This window comes from Platalea leucorodia (genome assembly GCF_965183815.1).
Source record: "Platalea leucorodia genome assembly, chromosome: 3".
In the NCBI taxonomy this organism is placed as follows: Eukaryota; Metazoa; Chordata; class Aves; order Pelecaniformes; family Threskiornithidae; genus Platalea; species Platalea leucorodia.
In genome coordinates, this window is record NC_138825.1 from 107,473,681 (window position 1) to 107,493,118 (window position 19,438).

Here is a 19,438-nt window from a genome sequence, read left to right on the forward strand (position 1 = left end):
GAGCATGCTGTTTGGCCTCCTGTTGGCAGTACAGATGCAACCTTTCCTTACAGCCTCCTTTCCAGAAAGATCAAGCACTATCATTCTAATTGATTTCAGTCCCTTCTCGATAGTTCAAGTTCAACCATCAGCCAATTTATTTGTATAGTTGTACATATTTGAAATATTTGTATAGTTCTTTGTATATGTATATTTTCTTTTCACCAATTGAAAATGATGACTTTGAAGTCCAGTTTGCAGAGCTAATGAATGCTCAGAAATTCTCAGTGAGGTAGATAAAGTGGATGACACCAAACATCCTGATCAGCGAGAGGGACTGTGTGCCTGAGATAATACTCCCAGTTTCTACTCCAGGCATCCATCTGCCTCTGCTTCGGAGTTTCCTGTCCCTCCTGAAAGGATGTTGCAGCTGTCTGGGTAGCAGTAAAAGAAACAACAGAGCTTTTAGTACGGTATTCAATAACCTGAAATTGGTGCCATTTCACCCTAACCTGTCAGACTGTACGAGGCAGTTTGCACATTAGGTGAACAAAGGAGACATCCCTTCAGCGAGGGCAGGAAGCTCTGATAAGCCCATTAAAACTGTTCCAAGCTAAACTGTTCCTTCTTGTGCTGGAATCTGAGACTGTATTGAACAGCACTTAAGTAATAATTCCAGCTTCATAAGACTGTTCCAAGGTATCATTAAGTAGAGCACTTGAAAATGTGCTTTTTATTGTCATGGGATACGCTCTGGTGTCTTTTCTTGCTTTGGCCCTCCTTACTCGCTCTTTACAGTTAACAAAGGCAGAAAGCCCACGCTTTTGTACAATTTTGCCTGCTGCAACTCCCATAAGATTAGGCAGTGCAAGCTTGGTTTATATTGTAAACATTTCATGAAAGAGCCACTTTAATTTCGCAGTCTAATAGCTGCAGGAATAGTTTCCTAAACAGCTGTGCAGAGTGCTGGAGAGGTCGGAGGTTACAAACAGGGATAAATGGCTGTGCAGCACAGTGGCACTGTGCGACTGCATACTGCAGCGTAGAAAACAGCTCGGCTCGCCCAGAAACACTTTGCTCACGGTTGGGAATGCAGGCAGAGAGAGGAAGTGCTCATGCTCTATTATACCTTAGGGCTCAGAGCTCTCATGCACTGCAGAATTAGAAAAGCAGCCTTGAGTGAGAGGCTAACAACTTTGCCTTACATGATTTTTGCAAAAAAAAGGGTTTCTCTCTGATTTTCTAAAGCAATACACTTCTATTCCAAAATCACTTGTTGTTTTTATGTGCTTATATCCAAATATCCCTGAGCACCTATTTACTGCTCCTTACTCTGATTTCTAATTCACTTGGTTAGCATTGATACAGATCTCATCTAAACATTGGTTAATACTTTTCTCTTTCCAGGCCGGCGAGGAGGAACCATAACTGTCTATTTTCAGAGTGTATTTTTACATCCTGTATTCAAACTCCGACAAAATATTTTTTTAAAAATCACTGTCCTCACAAACAATTCTGCTAATGAAATGCCCCCTGACGAGGATTTGGGAGAATAATACACAAGGCAGGAACATAGCTGAAACACAAATTCTCTCTTTTGATTAGCTCAGAGATCGTGATCCTCAGCTATACAGAACATGGAAGAAGAAGAGCATCTTATTAACCTCCTGGTGTGAACTAGGAATAGGCAGAATTCCAGCCTTAACACCCATTGAGCCATAGGAAAACCACTGATTTCAAGATGCATATAGCATCTCAGGAAGGTCAAATGAAAGACTGTGGAACAGCTTATCCAGCAAACTACATCTTACAGAAATGTCTCCCATAGGTTGCCACTTCCCAGTACTCATTGTTGTGGACTGTCTCTCTTGCACAGAATTTAATCCATTGGCAGTGTCTTTAGAAACTGCCATATTTCCCTTTTTTATGGTGAGGGAAATTTATAAGAAAACAACACCCTTTGGCTAAATACCTTATTCATTACATTTACTTTACTTTTGAATAGAAAGTATTTTCATTGACATGAACAGACAAAGAAGTTTTTTTCTTAGCCTTAAAGACAATCCCACTACCTTGAAAATAATGGCTTTTAAACTTTAAGATGGAGTAAAATTATTTTTGAGAGCATTCTTGATTATGTAAGACTTTCTATGAAAATATAAACCACATTTGGTCTGCGGTACATTAACATTCACAAGAATTTTTGAAAAAATTGTAGATATGTGGTCCTGATGTGTTTACTTATTACCCATTTGTGAATCAGTAGCATTTACTCTGGGTTCCATAGAGTTAATTCCAAAATTTGTAAAAATGGAATTAAAATCAGGCAGACTATCGTTAAAACATTGTATTCTGGATACAAGTTTTGCATACAAACTAGTAGACAATTACCTCTCATATGCATTAAATAGTACTTATTTTTAATTTACAGAGGTTTACTGTATTAAATAGAAGTCAAACAAAAGTTGAAGAACTTCCTTACCAATATTTGACTAATTAGTACCTTAAAAATACCTTTTTCTTGCAAAAGAAGTAACAGTAGGACTCTGTCTATGACAATATCAACCTGAAACTGGTTTTGTCAAGTGTAAGGAGTGCAAATTCTGCTCATGGGGTTATGCATGGAATTTGGCCTTGTAATATTGTTCTCACTCCATTAAAAACATGCTGCTCAGGGAAAGCTTTTCACAGTTACAGAACATAATCTCAGATCCAAAGCCAGCTAAAGATGGTGGGAGGTTTTCCATTGACTTAAGAGGACTTTGGATCAGGTCTCACAGAAGACAGAACCATTGAAGGTCATCTTCTGTGAATGGGAGTGTTGAGGATTAAACCTTAGCTAGCTTAAAAGAAATAAAGAAAAAAAATTTCTTAATGATACTGTTCTTTCAGATTCTTCACACTGAAGTCACAACAGGTGTATTGGGTGTTATTCAAAACCAAGGCCCTTACCCCTCCTCCATTACGCCTATACTTATGGAACATACTTACGCTTTCCTGACAGATGTTTCTTGATTAGTGCATCAGAGGAAAACAAATCACCACCTACAATGGTTCCTGGAGAAGCCTTGAGGAGAAACCCATAATCTATAATTTTTTTTTAATTATTCAGTTCTTTTCATATCATTTTTTATGATTTCCCTGTTTTTTCCATAATTTGTTTAGAACTTTTATTCATGGGGAACAAAACCAGCGATTTATCTCTGTAGTGTCCAGCATACCCAACATTTACAGCTTTTAAATTAAAACTTATTTATGAAATACACAGAAGTTAAAAAAGCAGATACTGAATTCACTCCCTTTTAAAGAATAACCCTGGTGTTTACAAGAAAAATATAAAAATATTTGTAAGAAATAACCAAGATGTTTTTTCATTTGTTTATCTATTGTCTGATATCATGTCTAACTCATGGCTGAATTATAGATTCAGATCATATAGTCAAAAAGTAAATTATATGTTATTTACCTATTAAACTCTGAATTCAGCATTCAGTAGACTGCATTTAACACAGGGTCATTTTAGTTCTTTCAGCTATTATCAGTTTGCACAAGCAAACAAAAAATCCATAAGCTCATAGTTTCACAGGCAAAATGAGTAAGTTGTGATTTTCTACTAAGTCTGCTTTAACATGCTTTTTGTGTGAATTATGTGTTCAAGCAAAGTGCCAGACTAACTGGCCTGGAAAAAGCAGTTCTCTACCTGTAAAAAAAAAAAAAAAAAGAAAAGAAAAGAAAAGAAAGACTATGGCTTGGTTTTCTTACAAACTGTGTCTGCATGATTTGATTCCTTTCCTACTTAATACAGAAGAAAAGTGCTCCAGTATCTAATCTCTTTTGAATAAATTATATTTATAGCTCTTTTAAGCTGGTCATATGCTTTCATAATGATGTCCCCATTAATTTGCAGTCTGAAAATTTGGAAACTAGATTCCATTCATCTCCATGTAATGCTAACTCTGAAGCCCGAAGATGGCATTTTCAATATCACTCTGATTGACTACTTTACAGCTGATCATTGTAATGAAACTATGTAAATAGTATAATTCTGGAAACTGCATCTGAAATATAATTTTTTTAGATTTTTTTTTTTTTTCAAGGGTCTGTCTTTTTTTCCTTTTTATCACAGTCCAAAAAATAATAGATAACAATAGTAATGTGCTTATACTGCAGTCCTTGTCTGCCTCTTTTTTATTACAGAAAACATATACTGCTGGAGCAGAGTGCAGTGTAAGCACAGTCAAGCATACAAAAATAATTAATGATGGCCAGTGTTAAAACACTCCTCAAAATCTAAGGTTGTTTCACACAGTGTACACCAAATGAGCCCATGCTGAAAGAGCACGATGTCGTTATCTGTAGAAGGAGAGAAACCAGCAGACTTTGAAGCAGTGGAAATTCTGTGTGTGTTAGGGTAGAAGAGCAGTTTTTACATGCAGATGAGCAAATGTAAATTTCACTTACTGGGAATACAAAAAATATTGTAAAAGAAGATTATGATGAGGTGTTTATGAGGGATATGGGATATTTTAGATATAAAACATTGATATAGATACTACAGTGCTGCAAAAAATGTGTGCCACATAAAGTCCCAATAGCACTGAGATAAAAATAAAGGGGTGAACTTAACTGCATGGCAAAATCAGATGTTACTGTGCAGATACAGACACCAAGTAATCAAGTTAGCAATTGGCCATTCTAAGAAACCAAACAATGCAAGGAATTTTATAACTTCAAAAGATTTAAATAAGGCAATCAAACATGAATGCTAACCCAAGAGAGCAGCTGAGGGCATCTGCCCAGATCATCACTGTTGTATCTTAGCCTAACTCCACTGAAGGCAATGGAGCTATGCTAATTTACACCAACTGAGGATCCAGACAATCATGTTTAGGACTTCGAGTGACAAAATTACTTTTATTTTGGGGTATATATTAAAGGGTTTTGGCAAGTCTGACCAAACACAGAAAGTGCAAAACACCGCACTTTTAATTCCCCTTTTAGCAACTGTTTAGTTTATGCAACTTCCCATGGGGATTGCCTCAGCACTTGGGATATACCACAGCATCATGTTGCAGATCTTTGCGGATCTGGATGGAATGAGCAATTGGTTATGATCTGTTGATTTGAAGCAAAAATGATCAACATCACAATGGGAGTTTGCACAATAACCAAATTGTGCCAAAGAAAAGACCCTGAATTGAATACGAGCAAATGCCAGGCTGAATGAGATTAATTATGTAGGACACATTCAATGACAAAGAAGTATGACCAAACCCAAGGAAGGCGGAGGCAACTGTACAAATGGAAAGACTCCAAGACAAGAAGGCCTTAGAGAGATTCATTGGGCATGTTAACATAACTAAGCAAATTCATTGATAATTAATCACAATTAAGTGCTCCTCTCAGAATAGCTGCTTAGGGACTGCACAGAATGGCACTGGAATGACTGACAAGAGATAAGTTTTGAAAATTAAAATGAACTGTCAAATAAACATTCACAGTGAAATATTTGGTGATTAGTGAAGAGCTTAGGAACTAAGGTTTGTATCTTCAAAACTGCCTAAGTTGTTATTGCAGACACTGAATTCCACTTTCAAAGTTAGGCATATAGATGTTGCAGGGATGTGGATGCCCAGCACTTATATTCCTTCTGAAAACAAAGTTTAGACTCTTAAGTCATACAGATAGTTTTGAAAAAATTGCTCAAATTCAGTGAACGTTCATCTGAATTGAGACTATTTCAGGTGATAACTAAGTGGCAAATGGTTTTAAATACTGATTAAAATCCAAACGGCAAAAAAAGTACAGCTATCAATATCTTTTGTTTTAAATAATTAAGTACATAAGAAAGTGGCCATAAACTATTTGGGTATTGTAGATGCCACTATGCAAATGAAGCCTCTAATTTCAGAGCATTTCATGGTACTGAAAACTTACTAAGGCCCTGATTCTGCAAGGTGCTTCATGCAAACAATTTTGTGCCTGCATGGAACATTTCACAGCATCAGAGGTACTGATATGCAGATGGCTTTTAAGGAGCTTTTTAGAGAGTACATGCTTTTAAGACTACCTCTCAGTAATGAAAACAATGATGAAGGGTCTTATGTAAACAGAACTCAAGTATTTTCCATTTTGGAGACAAAAGTTGACAAACTTAAGTGAGAAAAATGGAATGACTCAACCTTACCAGTCTGAATGAGTTATTCTAACAGAAAAAAAGCCCAACCACTTCCATATGTAAAACTTATTGCGACTACAGAGATGAGATTGCTGCAGATGATGGGTTTCTATACAAAGGACATTATCATAACACCACACAACATGAGGTTGGAAATGCTAGGTATAACCTACAGTGCCCATTTGAGTATTGAGAAGTGCAGGAACAGAGCCCAAGGTGTTCTGTTCTGGCCAGGCATGCATGCTGCCATCAAAGATAAGGTATCCAAGTGGAAATCTGCAATAAATACAGGAAACAAAAATGCAAAAAAAACCCACTGAAACCACATGAGATTCCTAATTTCACTTGGCCCAAGGATCTAGTTGAATAAAACGGGAAAGATTATTCCTTATAGGTGAACTAATATTGGGGATCTATGTTCCTTGGTTTTGTTTTTAATAATTTAAATTAGACTTGCACGCTAACTTGCAATTTAATAACACATTAAAAACCGCAGTTTGTTTTACCATAACATTGCAGATAAGTTAATAAAACACTATAATTTACAAATGACTCACTCTAGTAATTTTTAACATTACTCCAAATACATCACGTCTGGTCCTTGCAATCACATTTTCTATATAAAAGTTAGCTAAAACATCAAGGAACTTAAAGAAGTATCTGCAGATTCAAAGGATACATACTTAGCATCAAAGGAGTATTTCATTGTAACACAAGATTACTTACTAGGCTCAACAACCTCAGTATTCAAGAAAAACTGTAATGACAACTTCTGTTAAGTTTCCCATGTAGAAAAAAAAAAAGAGGACATAAACAACAGGTGCAAAAAAGTGATAATAAGAATGGAAATGGTTACTCCTCTTGCAACAGAGACCAATTTTCTAAGAGAAAAGTGAGTGAAGACTATATAATGGGTCATAGTCTTACTGAGTTCTTATAGGAGGACAGATGTAATCTCAGCAGGACAAGGTAAGGGAAGGCAAGGCAAGGCAAGGCAAGGGATAATACTCCTGTGCAGATGAAGCAACAAATGTACACCCAGGCACTGAACATCAGAAACACCTCAAGTGGCAAACACAGGATGTAGGTGGAGAAATCACTTCAGCAGCTGAGCAGATCTCTGCAGAAATAAGTGGTTTGAGTACAAAAAGTGACTGCATATTGGGAGAGCTATCACGGTTTAAGGAGTATATGTACCGATCAATGTCCAAGAATAATCTGGTTACCTGTCTAAAGAGGGGAATGTTTCTGTGGTGTTTTACTAATATATCCTATTAATTTTTGTTTCTGCATTTTAATTTTGTATTTGGAGAAGGCCTTTTTTTTGCACGATCCCTAAAGCAAGGAAGAAAATATTACTTTTTCCCAGTAATATTTTATTTTATATATTCATCAGAATAAATACAAAACAAGCTTCTCCATTTCTGGGAGGATATCCTTTCTTCCCAGTTGCTAGTTCTTGCTGAGCAAACTGCAGTAAAATTACACCAAGAAAAAGTGAATATTAGAGATTATACTAACATGGAAGAGTTTCCCTAGAAGTATGAGCTAAGGATATCCTTTCTATCCAGAAAAAACTGTAATGCATGGAGTTGTTCTTCCTAGAAGAGTTGTGGCTAACAGGGAAAGCTTCAGAGAAGCTCACCGTTCCATCTGAACTGAATGGAAGACACTACTAGGATGACACATCTGGGAATAGGGAGACAAGGATAAAAGGAAGATAAGAGAAAGAGTAGAAGATGACCACCAAGGATATGGAAATTAGGGCAGAGTGACATGGAAAGAAGAAGGAGGCACAGAAATTCCAACTCTTACTTCATTGTGGAGAATGTGCAAAAATAGACCGAGCTCCTCACTTTGAGTTAAGAAGAGATGTGGAAAAGAAAAGCTCTCAGGCTTCATTGTTGAGAGGGAAATGAGACTGTACTCCTCCCTGTAAGTGCCATAGGGGAATACCAAAAGATGTCCACCACAGAAAACAATGGCATGCAAAATTTACATAGACACAGGTGCTTTGGGACTGAAGGACTGGGGATATTACAACAGTATCAGATCAGTATCCAAACTTGTAGGCACCTGGTTGAACTGCAAATCTTTCTGACGTTCAGATTCTTTAATGTAAGTACTAATGGGATTTTCTGGCAGAAAACTGACCCAAGAAACAAGGGGAAATGTTGACAATTTGGTAGTCAGTTCTATGGTAGACCAAGCTAAAACTTAGTTAACTATGGCCTTTGAAAAAGTATGATTATTTTTACATCAAAGTAGCACTAAGTAGAACTAAGTTTGTCATTTTCTGGGAGTCTCTGTTACCCAGGTTCTCTGGTTCCCACACTGGCAGTACACTGAGTAGAAATGTTCTCAGTCAGTATGCTGCATTTTGGCTGGGATTGATTTACTGATGATCAAAGTGTGTCCTTTTAAAAACAATAATTAATTTTAGTTTTTTTTTTTACTTTATTTTGAGTAAGATTAAAAGTGCTCCAAAATGTTGCTTTTTTATAGTATTTGCAATTCTACAATGGGATTACAGTTTTGAAGTAACTGTAACCATTAGAAAAACCTCCTATAATAAGGAGTAAATAAGGAAAACTGATAAGGAAAAGCCTCTGGGTAAGATTAAACTGGATTTAACTTATGAATATTTTTAATATTGGTAGCTGTCACTGGGTGGGCTGTTAATTGCTTTCCCATCATAGTTAAGTTTGCTCATCAATAAGTCCCTAGGTCCTTTAAAAATTAGTTGCTTTTCACAAGTACTATAACCCAAATCTTAATGCTGGAAAAGCTTGGATTCTTGCCAGCTATTAATTTCTTCAGAGACCCTTAAAGCTGTTGACCTCTTTTTTTGCCAGCAGCAGTAACTGAGAATTAAAGCTGAAGAAATTCTTCTGTTATTTGGAGATCATTGACCAGGCTGTGTAGCTGCTTTGGTCTGCCAATAAACTATGCACAAAGACTCATGTTTCCACTTGGGCTTTGGGTGAAAGTGGAGAGTTGTACAGTCTGCATGGTAAACCTGAGCAAGAAGCCTTACAGAAGAGAAGCATGGGTGGTAAGGAATAATTAGGCCGACCCTGGAACAATTTAATTGAAAGCTGCAACATTATTATTCTGGGAGCCAGGAAATGTGGGTGATGGAATTTCTGGAGCCAGAACTACCAAAAGGCAATACAGTGACCATAACTGTTAAGCAAAATAAACTTTTCTCTAACCTTTTCAGATTTTCATATTTTTTTGATTATGAATATTATCTGAATTATATCATTCATCAATATTATTTGAACTGTCTGCTATTTTTTGTTCTGATTGGGGCTTAAAAAGAATCAGCGTGTTAGCAAAATCCCAGTTAGGAAGCTGCATTAGACATAACTTGTGTGTGTTATACAATGCACAGAAGGAGATCATGGATTGGTAAAATGTGATATAAAGGCTTTACCAGCACATATGCGATATTTGCTACATAAGCTATGCATGACAAAGCCATAAAAGTATGAAATCTTTCCAAATGATGCAGTCTAGAAATACAATCCCTGTGCTGCACTATCAATTCTTCTACCGCACTATCAATTGGTCTCTATACCCCACGCATTAAAAAAGTATTTTCTGGAAAGTTTACAGAGGTTGAAGACTTTATGGATGACTGGAAACAACTGCATTGAAAACTGGAACAAGGAATAAAAGATGAAGAAGAGATGGGAACAGTACAGATTGGTAGGGACAGGACAGAAGGGATCTCAGCTTGGGATATAGGCAAAAAATGTGTATACATTTCTGTCTACAGCCTGGGGCAGGAGCCAAGGTTACTGATTCTCACTACTCTTCCACTGTCAACAAATATGTATGAAAAACACCAGCAATGTTCCCCACCTCCTCCTGGTGCCAGTCCATGCAGAGCGTTATACCTTTTACTGCTGTTTGCTACCACAGTAGTTCAGGTGACCTATATAGCAGATATCAAAAGTTCCCATGGTGGCTGGTGGCCTGACAGAAAGCCAGTAGAATCACACATTATGGAATTTCTGCTTCTTTTCAGCTTGCTCTTTTTAAAAGCAAGGAAATTATACCCCCAAACCTGACACACAGAAATATAACAGATGTACTTCACAGTTTAAAAAATTCCAAAATCAAAATCGCTTATGTAGCTTTGGTTTAGCTGTTTTGTGCATACGCATTATCATTTACATGATCACATCTTCTTCCATCTTAGGCAGAGAACAAGAGCATAAATGAGAGCTGTATAAAGGATGCTGCCATCCATAGGACTCCTACTTCCCTGCTTTTGAATATATGTGAGAAATGCAAAGATGCTTTATTTCTCTCTGTACCAACTACAGCAGGATGGCTAAGAGGTAGAGAACAATAAAAATACAAATGTGATGGAGGCAGGAGATGGGCTGATTAGACAAGGAGCTTGAGACAGGGAGCAATGTAGAAAAAATGATGAAGGAAAACAGGACAGAGTGAATGGACCAACTGGAAGCTGGGACTGATCAGAGTTTTGGGGGAGGAGAAAGGATAGCCCCAGTGCTGTTCTGGATCACTGGACTCTATCCTGCTTTTTCTGGAGAGTTCATCTCTTTTCACAAATGGTCGATCACTGATCGTGTAGAACTGCTGAATGCCCACAGCTCCAAGCGAATTCAATGGGTACTTGGCTTTGAACATAAACAGTTCTCTACAATGTGAAGAACTCCGACAAACTGAGTCCTAGAAGTCTCAAACTGAGCAATCAAAATAATATGCTTGAGTTTTCTGACTTTAAAATGGGGATAATACCAACCCCGACTTACTTCAGTGTAGATGAAAATAAATTAATTCATTTATAAGCAAGATAAATTAATTAGGAAACACTCTGATGCAATGGTAGTGACAAATACGTGAGTGAATTAGTAGTTACATCCTGAGAGCACAGTCTGAGAAAAGTGCAGTGAATAGCAGACAGGGCCACACATGGGATAATGATGAAAACAGAAGAAATTCATTAGTTGCTTATGCAGTGATTACTGTCTGCCCTGTGCAATGGATTACTTTGTTATCCTATGGAAAAACATGTGATCAGAAAATGAATGATTGCCTTGTAACGAAAATGCAAAAGAGAACTGAGTTAAGTTAGCCTGCTTAAAATTCTGACACTTCCTAACTTTTGAATTCACTTAACAGAGTTTTTATGTGTTCAATAGGTATTATGATAACTGCTAAGTAAATAATTTATGCTAAATTCTAACTAAATGATAGACGCTAAACCTAAAAATATAACTTTAAATATGACTTAATCTTGTTTTCTTTGCTTAAGGCAAAACTTGAAAGAGGTCGAGAGAATGGCATGAGACAGGAATGTAGTCTCAAGTATAAGTGATTTTTTTTTTCTTCCTGGTCTCTATTAGGTAGGCTTGACTGCAGATGCTTGAGAAAGGCAGAGGAGATGGGGTAATTCAGGAATACTTTCCTAACACAAGTGGAAACTTTATAAAGTGTTAGAGCAGCAAAGTATGTGCTTAAAGTATTATTCATGCTGCCCCAAGAGTATTGTCTGTGTTTTGTTTATGCAATTACATTTCCTCAAACATCTACCACTTGACCCATCCCAACCCAAAATCCAGGTCCAAATCTGAGTTTCTGTTGGGGTTATGTGACCATGTCGTACTCTGCTTATACTTACATGTCTTCCCTGATCTCATTTACATCCCTTCCCCTTGCATATCACATAGCAACAAATACCAGCATGATCTAAACTGATAGTTTCAAAATGTTATTTTTGATTGGGTGGGAAATTGTAAATTTTGTACCTATTGTTTGCATCTAGCGACTAGATTAGCTAAGACTAGAGAGCAATCTTACTTCAGCAGCTATCTCATGCTTGCTTTCTTATCTTTTCCATGCTTTACATCAAGGTTTGTTTTTTTTCATCAAGGTATGTACTGAACTCAAGAAATGCTATTTAAGGCACTCATGTATGGTAAAGACAATACTGCTTAGCATGGCAGCATAAGCTATCCATTCATACTTTCCCTATCCAATTTTTCCTTGTAACTTGTGAACATCTTTCCATGTTAACCATAGTACCACCTCAGGAGTACCACTATCTCATGGCACTAACGAATGCTATAGTTCTTCCACATACAGAGTTGCAGTCGAGCATATGGTGCAGGAAGACAGATCAAAGCTAAGTCTCACAATTCTCTAACTTTCATTGCTCACAATTGTCACTCCAAAGAACTGAAAGGAATTGTAAAGAATGCATTTTAAGTAGGGGAATAACTAAGTAAACACTAAAAAGCATAGTCAAATGAGAAAATGCATTAAGCTGATAACAGTGATACAAACCTGGGGAAAATTATGCAAGCATTAGGGATAAACAAATTGTTTTCTCTTCCTTCCGATCTATGTTTGAGAAACTACAGACCTTTACTGGTTGTGTAATCAGAAGTATTTCATGAGGCTAATCGCATGAGAATTTTCTGTTCTAACTAGCAAACTCAAATGTTCAGAAAAATATTGAATAGGAATTGAAACATTTAGATGAAATTCCAGAAGTTCTGACTTTTGTCCATCCCTGTCACCTAATGAATACACAAAAGGGAATACTATGTCAACAGACTTATGTATAGAGCCAGCCTATATGGGATTTCTAGAGATTTCAACACACATCCCAAGTAGGATCAGCTCCTTCTGCAGCAGCTCTCCAGACAGTGTTTCTAATTTCTGATACAACTATACACAATTTGCAGTCAAATAAATATTTATGAAGAAAATATTTGTTCTTTATATCTTACTTGAGTTCTTGTGAGCTTGTGGCCAGCATACTTCGAATGCTTTTGTCAGCCAAGGGACAGCCAGATAAACTGTAAGACATGGCAGGACATACAAGTAAGTTAATCTTCTTATTAACTGAACACTCCCAAACAAACACAACATAAAAATTAAAAAGTAAAAGTTTGTAATGCAGAAAAGCGATGGGGCAAGTGCTGTAATATTGAATTTTGTAATATAGTTAACCCTCTGAATATATTTAGGTATCAACATTACTTCCAAAATTACATACTGTAAATGTTCTTTTTTTTTGTTTGTTTCTCTATGAACTAGTAAAATGTAACAAAAATTATTTGAGATTCCTGGGTTAACTACTTAAATGCTTAAGAATACTTTGGAAATTTTAGTAATCTATTTAAAAATAAAAGACGTTTATACAACACACAAATTAGCATGCTTTTAAGATCAACATATATTACTCAAAGGGTTAACACATAGTTCAACGTTTTACTTTGACAGCATTGTTGAGGTAAGCTGAAAACAATAAATTGAAAAGACAGAATCCACCATGAAAAAAATGAAGTCACACCTTCTATGTGAGGCGTAATTACCAGTCACATGACCACTCCCATCACACCCTGGTGTTGGACATCTGCCACCAAACAAAAACAAAAACAGCCAAAATAGTAAGTATGTTTAAAAAAAAACTTTTAAAAGTTTCATTGTTTCCAGTTTAGCTGCAATGACTGCAAGGGGTTTTAAGCATCCTAATCGAAAAGCTGCAAAATGAACAGGTTTAAATGAAAATGGCGTCTCAATACAATATAGCATCATTAAGAACAAGCAAATACACGTTAGCTTATCACTTTACTTAACTGGCAGTTTGAAACATTTATATGCTGCAAATGTTGCATGCTCATACTGCAAGGCGTATATGTACTCGTTTGTTTAAAAAAAGACAAAGAGAGAAAAGGTTAAAAGGAGAAAAATAATTTCACCTCACATTATGCTTACGTTATTAAATCCTTTTTGCTCTCTTTGCATTGAGGGTATTTGGGTTTAGGACTTGGGATTGTAACTTCACCAGGATACCTTCTTTCTTCAAGCGCCTCTTGGAAAGGATCCAACTCTTCTGGCTACAGGCAAATATATAAGCATTAGTTTCAGCTAGGTGAGGTTACAACTTACACAAAATGACGCAAAGCAGAGTCATCAGATGTATCTCCTTTTTTTATCCTATTCTGCCAGAGAATATTAATGAAATTATTTTACATTCCTTCACTTATTAAACCTTTAAGTAGTACTTGGATAGTTCGATGAAGACTTCACAATATGTAGAAAATATAGGTTATTTAATTAGGAAATAAAAAAAAAGGGCAAAACACAGCTTTTCCTATCACTGTCATATTATTTTGCTTCAAAAGAATCAGTATTCTTTTCTAAAGTCACCACAAAACAGAGGCAAGGGAAAAAAGATGACTAAATACAGTATCTATCTTATGCATCAAAAAGCCATCTTAAATAACATTTTAACTGTTTAGAACATCTCAAAGAAGAAACAGGAGTCATCTCAACATCTACAGACAGAATCTCAATCTGGGGCAAACCTCAATAGATCTGTCTGGCAAAATATAATTATATAATTTATAATTAACTTCATTGATGCATTCAGAAATTCAAAATCATAATTTTCAGAAATGAAGGGGATGGATGCATTGAATTAACGATTCCTGCAGATGGTGCTATGAACACCACAGTAGAAACAGGGAGTTCTGCTTACTCTGAAGAAAACATGCTATACTGCCTGTTTTACCTCACATTTCCTTGATAGTGACAGATTTCCTCCTAACTGCAGCGAAATTAATAGCAAAACTGTAATTAACACGAAAGCTAGAATGCATTCAGTGTATCTAGTGAAAATGCCACTTTGTTATATGTTTCAAAGTTACTGAAAATAGTTTTAACTAAAATTGGCAAGAGATGTGCTACACACAAATGATTAGCCTAATTTTCTGTTATAAACCAAGAAAAAAACAGACAATAATCTCTAGAATTCTCCAAACAGCTAAATTGCATTGAGTGCAGCATTGCAAACTACACAGTGGATAAGGCTGAAGCCTGATGGACAAAGCAGTGGCGTTAAAACCTGTCAGCAGATCTCTTCAGTGCCTTGGCTGTTCTAAGTTTTGAAAAGTAAAATATATTCACTAACCTATTATTTTTATTTGCCTCTTCTGTTTAAAGGGTTTGGCTGTTGTCTTGGTATTATGAACTGAAAACTAATACTTATTTCTAATATTCCTTCTTTGCATTCTTGAAAAAAAGTATTTCATTAATACAGGCCCCTTCAGACATAGAGCTATCAGGAGTGTATAAGTAATCTAGGAGAAGATTAGCTGAAATAGTTGAAAGCTTACATTATACTCTGCTGCTTTTGTTTAAATTGATTTCTAATTAACACATGCTTTCAAATACTCAGCACATCATTTATGGTTTTCAAATTCAGGAGAATATCTTGTCTTGAGAGCTGATTATCCCAGTATCGCACAGTTATGTCAACTTGCTTATACAAAGTAACGTAATCTGGACATAGCGAAACATCTTTACTGCAGAAAATATTTGTTAACAAGATGATGCTGTTAGAAAACATGATTCACATTCATGGTTCAAATGTTTTCTTATGGAACTTAGTCACAGATCAGATGTGTGCCAGCATGATACAGTCCTAAAGATTAACCAGCAGAAAGTCCTTTTTGTAGAAAACCACCATTTTTATCACATATTAATTTTGTTTCCTCTTTCCCTCCAAATTTCAGAAATTTAATGAATTACCAAATTAGACTGCAATGAGAACTAATAGATGAAAAAAACATACATTAATCTCTTTGGAATCATCTTCATCTATCCTACTGGGCTTCATTTTAGTGTAGTCCACTGGCAAGTCCCAGCAGTCACCCTCATTCAGTTGGTAACACCGGTTATTCATCACAGCTTGCCGTTGCGGGGACATTGGCTCCAGTGGTGTCAAAATGGTACAGCAACCATCTCGCTGCCTCTGCTTGTTCATGCTCAGATCCAACGTCCCATTTTCATCGACTTCCATATCAGGATTCTGTCAAAATAAGAAAAATATTGTTAATTCAGCTTCACACTAGCAAACTGTTACCTCTCTGTGTTCTTCAATCTGATTGCCTAGCAGAATGATAAAACGCTTTTCCATTCCTGTATAGATTGTAAGCATTGAGCCCCCTCCCACACATAGCATGATGCTGTTACACAACATTAATGCTGTTAAAGTAGATTTCTTCCTGAATGGCTAATCTGATGTTTGGGGGAAGAGGGGAGAGTCTTCATTACCCCTCCTGCCACCCGGCACACAGGTGCAAAATTTGGAATGAAAAGGAGAAATCTCTAAAGGTATTTTCTTGTCGCTGTCTTTATGCTCTTGATTATTCTGTGAGAGGTGAGTACCTATAAGTTAACATCTGCATAATTCTTGTTTCCAGTCCTGACACCTGTCTGGGTGATTAGAGTAACAAAAACCAGCTAGCATCAAATAATCTTTGTTTCTTTGTTTATTTAACATTACAGCCAGTGTTTCAATAGATAATGTCAGAAAATTAAACAGGGAGGTAGGGTACCAAAACAGGTCTTTTTTGACACCATTTGCCAATGAGGAAATACATTCAAATTTCACAGTTCCTTCCCTGCAGATGTAAATGGATTAACATTTCATATATCTATCTTTATAATCAATAAATTTCGGTAGTGGAATAGTTGCAACAATAGTTGTGCCAATTTCTGCGGCGGCTGGGGTACTGTGAAAAATAGGGTGAGCATGGGCTCTGACTTCTCTTAGAGAAACAAACATGTCTATTATATTAGGTGACAAGAAATAAGATATCTTAAAACAAAGACAAATTTTAAAAAAACTAAGGGCATAAGGAAATAAAAGTGCCCACAGAGAATTGCTCATCTTTTCAAAAATGAAATGCTCTGCAAGAAATTTGGTTTCAAAACTAATGTGAATGTGACTGACTCCTCGTATGTCTGGTGACTTTCTCTCCTCTGGAGTAAAAAGAGAGCTGCAGAAAAGCACTGTGAATGCAAATCTCTCTGAATTACTGCCTTTTGTCAGAGCATATATTTAATTGCTGGTATCCTGCTAATTTAATTTAGAAAATACTTGTTTATCTTCTCAGATTCATTCCTTCAGTCTCAATATAGGGTGACACATTAGGAAAGAGGCCCCTTCTGGTTTTGACACAGAAGGTTTTTTAGCATTTTATTCCAACTTTTTCCATTGTGTTGATATAGAGTACAACTGTATTTATTTACATGCCAGAAAGAAATTTCCCTCTTGAACAGGATTAAATAAATTGATGTAAAAAAGCAGCATTTGAAAACAAAGTCACCAGTCATTCTGGCTTAAATCATGATTATTACTATTGCCTACTGCTATGTGTTTAGTTTGGTATGAATGATCAAGGGGCTTTACACGATGAGGGGAAGAAAACCTTTGTCTATATGTAGAAGAACAGAACATGTCTGCCAGCTCAAAAGCTCTTCTATAAGCACAATAAAAATGTTTCCTCTGCACTGCATCTGTCTATTTAGCCATCTAGTGGTCTCCTATAGGTAACACTGTACTGTGTGCTGGTGCATGTTAAATACTCATTTCTTAACAGCTATCAGAGTCGAAACTTAATGTTTATAATGAAAAAAAAAACTTTGGGTAAATCTTCAATGAATGTTAATAGTGCAGTCTTTTTCTTAATATATAAAGCTTAACAACAAAAGCTTTTATTTGTATCTGTGTAGCCATTTCATCACATACTGAGGCTCTATGAACATACAGAACATTAGTGACCCTGCACTACTGTTAAGCCCATTTAAAGTCACCTGCACTGGAGGATTTGTTCATTTCAAATGTATTATGCAGTGACTTAAGGACTGTGATATCACAGACAGGCAAGAAGTACATACAAGTAGCATAGATTTCTTTGTACTAGATCTTACAACCTTAGGTCCCATTTGTGACTTTTAAATGAAGATACATTGTTAAATTTTATTCCTTTCACAAAATGTATGAATCAGACTGTGTTTAGCAAAAAAAAACAGTAGTGCAATTAATACCACTTGAGCAACCCAAACATCTTTTATAATTATAGATCTCACTAGTAAGAGACAAATTAAAAAAAGGAGTACATGCTATCAGTATCATCAGCTTATATACCGATTGAAATTTCCTGAGATACTTGTGAGCAATTTTCATCTTTTTTTTTCCTCCCTGCTTTAGCAGAGCCACCAGATTATGTTAATTTTGAGAAAAATTAAAAAAAAAAAAGGCAAGATGTAGTAAAGCTATTCTTCTATCTATCAGGGCCACAGAGCAAGTGCAGTAAAGAGAAATCTTCATCAACAGAATTACTAATTTTTACCCTCGCACAGAGATCCTGAGGCTTAGTGGAGAGGTTCTGAGGCATCTCCCTGCAGCGAGTGGAGAGATTCAGAATAGCAGTAGCAGCCATGTGCGCTGCCTCCATGTCATGAGTATAGTCAAAGCTGCTCTTGCTGCAGGTACTGCTGGCACTGCTGCCTCCACCACAACTCATATTGCTGCTGCTGCTAGGGGCATAACTGCTTGTTGTGCTGCTGGTTGGACTTGAATTCTTACAGTAGCGTTTAGCTGTGGGAAGAAATATGACAAGGATGACTCAAAAGAACGAGCATTCTGCATAAATGAAGAGAAAAACAAACTGCTGGAGGTGAAATTTATAATGAGCAACAGTAACCGATGCAAAAGAAAAAAAAGCCGGCAGTAAGAATGATGGCTGTATTTCTTGATTTCTGTCTGTGACTTTTATATGCTACGTATGTGAGTTTGTATGAAATAGCCTCCTGTAAAAATCTGCATGACATGATCATGAATCATTCTGACAAACAGGCTGGATTTAGAAAACAATAAAAACACAGAAACACTGCTTTTACCCCACATATATAGTCAGACAGAAGGTAGGATCTGCTCGGCTCATTCATTTTTATTAATGAGGGGCAACATAACACTACGAGACCTTTTCAAATTTACATGAGCAAACTGTTAATTTAAGGCCTAGACTCCCCAGAGCTGCTGGAGATCAAGCCCACTGTAAGGCTGACAGGCTTGGTCTCTGGGCCACAGTGCTACCTATATGTCCTCAAACACCCCGTGCTTCCTAAAAGGTTTCTTCTTCCTGCATCACAGGCAAATATTACGGCACTGGCCATCAGAAAGGAGAGGAACATGATGGAAGAAGAAAGGTGGTGGTTACGTGAATTTTACCATGGCTTGCACAAAGGCAGAAACAGTGGCTGTATAAATGGAGACAGATATAAGTGAAACGTCCCCACCTTCAAACAACCCGAGCACCTACAACCCTTCATAAAACCAATAAGGACCAAAGACCCCCCTTCCTGCCCACGCTGAGGACGGCGGCACTCAGCCGTACTCTGACCGACAGAAGCCGTGAGCGGTCACAGAAGAGCTAA

General features: G+C 36.7%; 1 protein-coding gene across 3 annotated transcripts in view; it reads right to left on the reverse strand.

Moving 5' to 3' along the window:
- MYT1L (myelin transcription factor 1 like) overlaps positions 1-19,438 on the reverse strand; it is a gene marked incomplete at both ends in the record, with an annotated part of 125,061 nt that overhangs the window by 39,853 nt on the left and 65,770 nt on the right. For all 3 annotated transcript variants that reach the window (XM_082305632.1, XM_082305631.1, XM_082305633.1), the window contains 4 exons: positions 12,934-13,002; positions 13,925-14,046; positions 15,786-16,022; positions 18,352-18,599. In XM_082305632.1, coding sequence (XP_082161758.1) covers positions 12,934-13,002; positions 13,925-14,046; positions 15,786-16,022; positions 18,352-18,599 — 676 coding nt within the window. The remainder of the gene's footprint in view (positions 1-12,933; positions 13,003-13,924; positions 14,047-15,785; positions 16,023-18,351; positions 18,600-19,438) is intronic.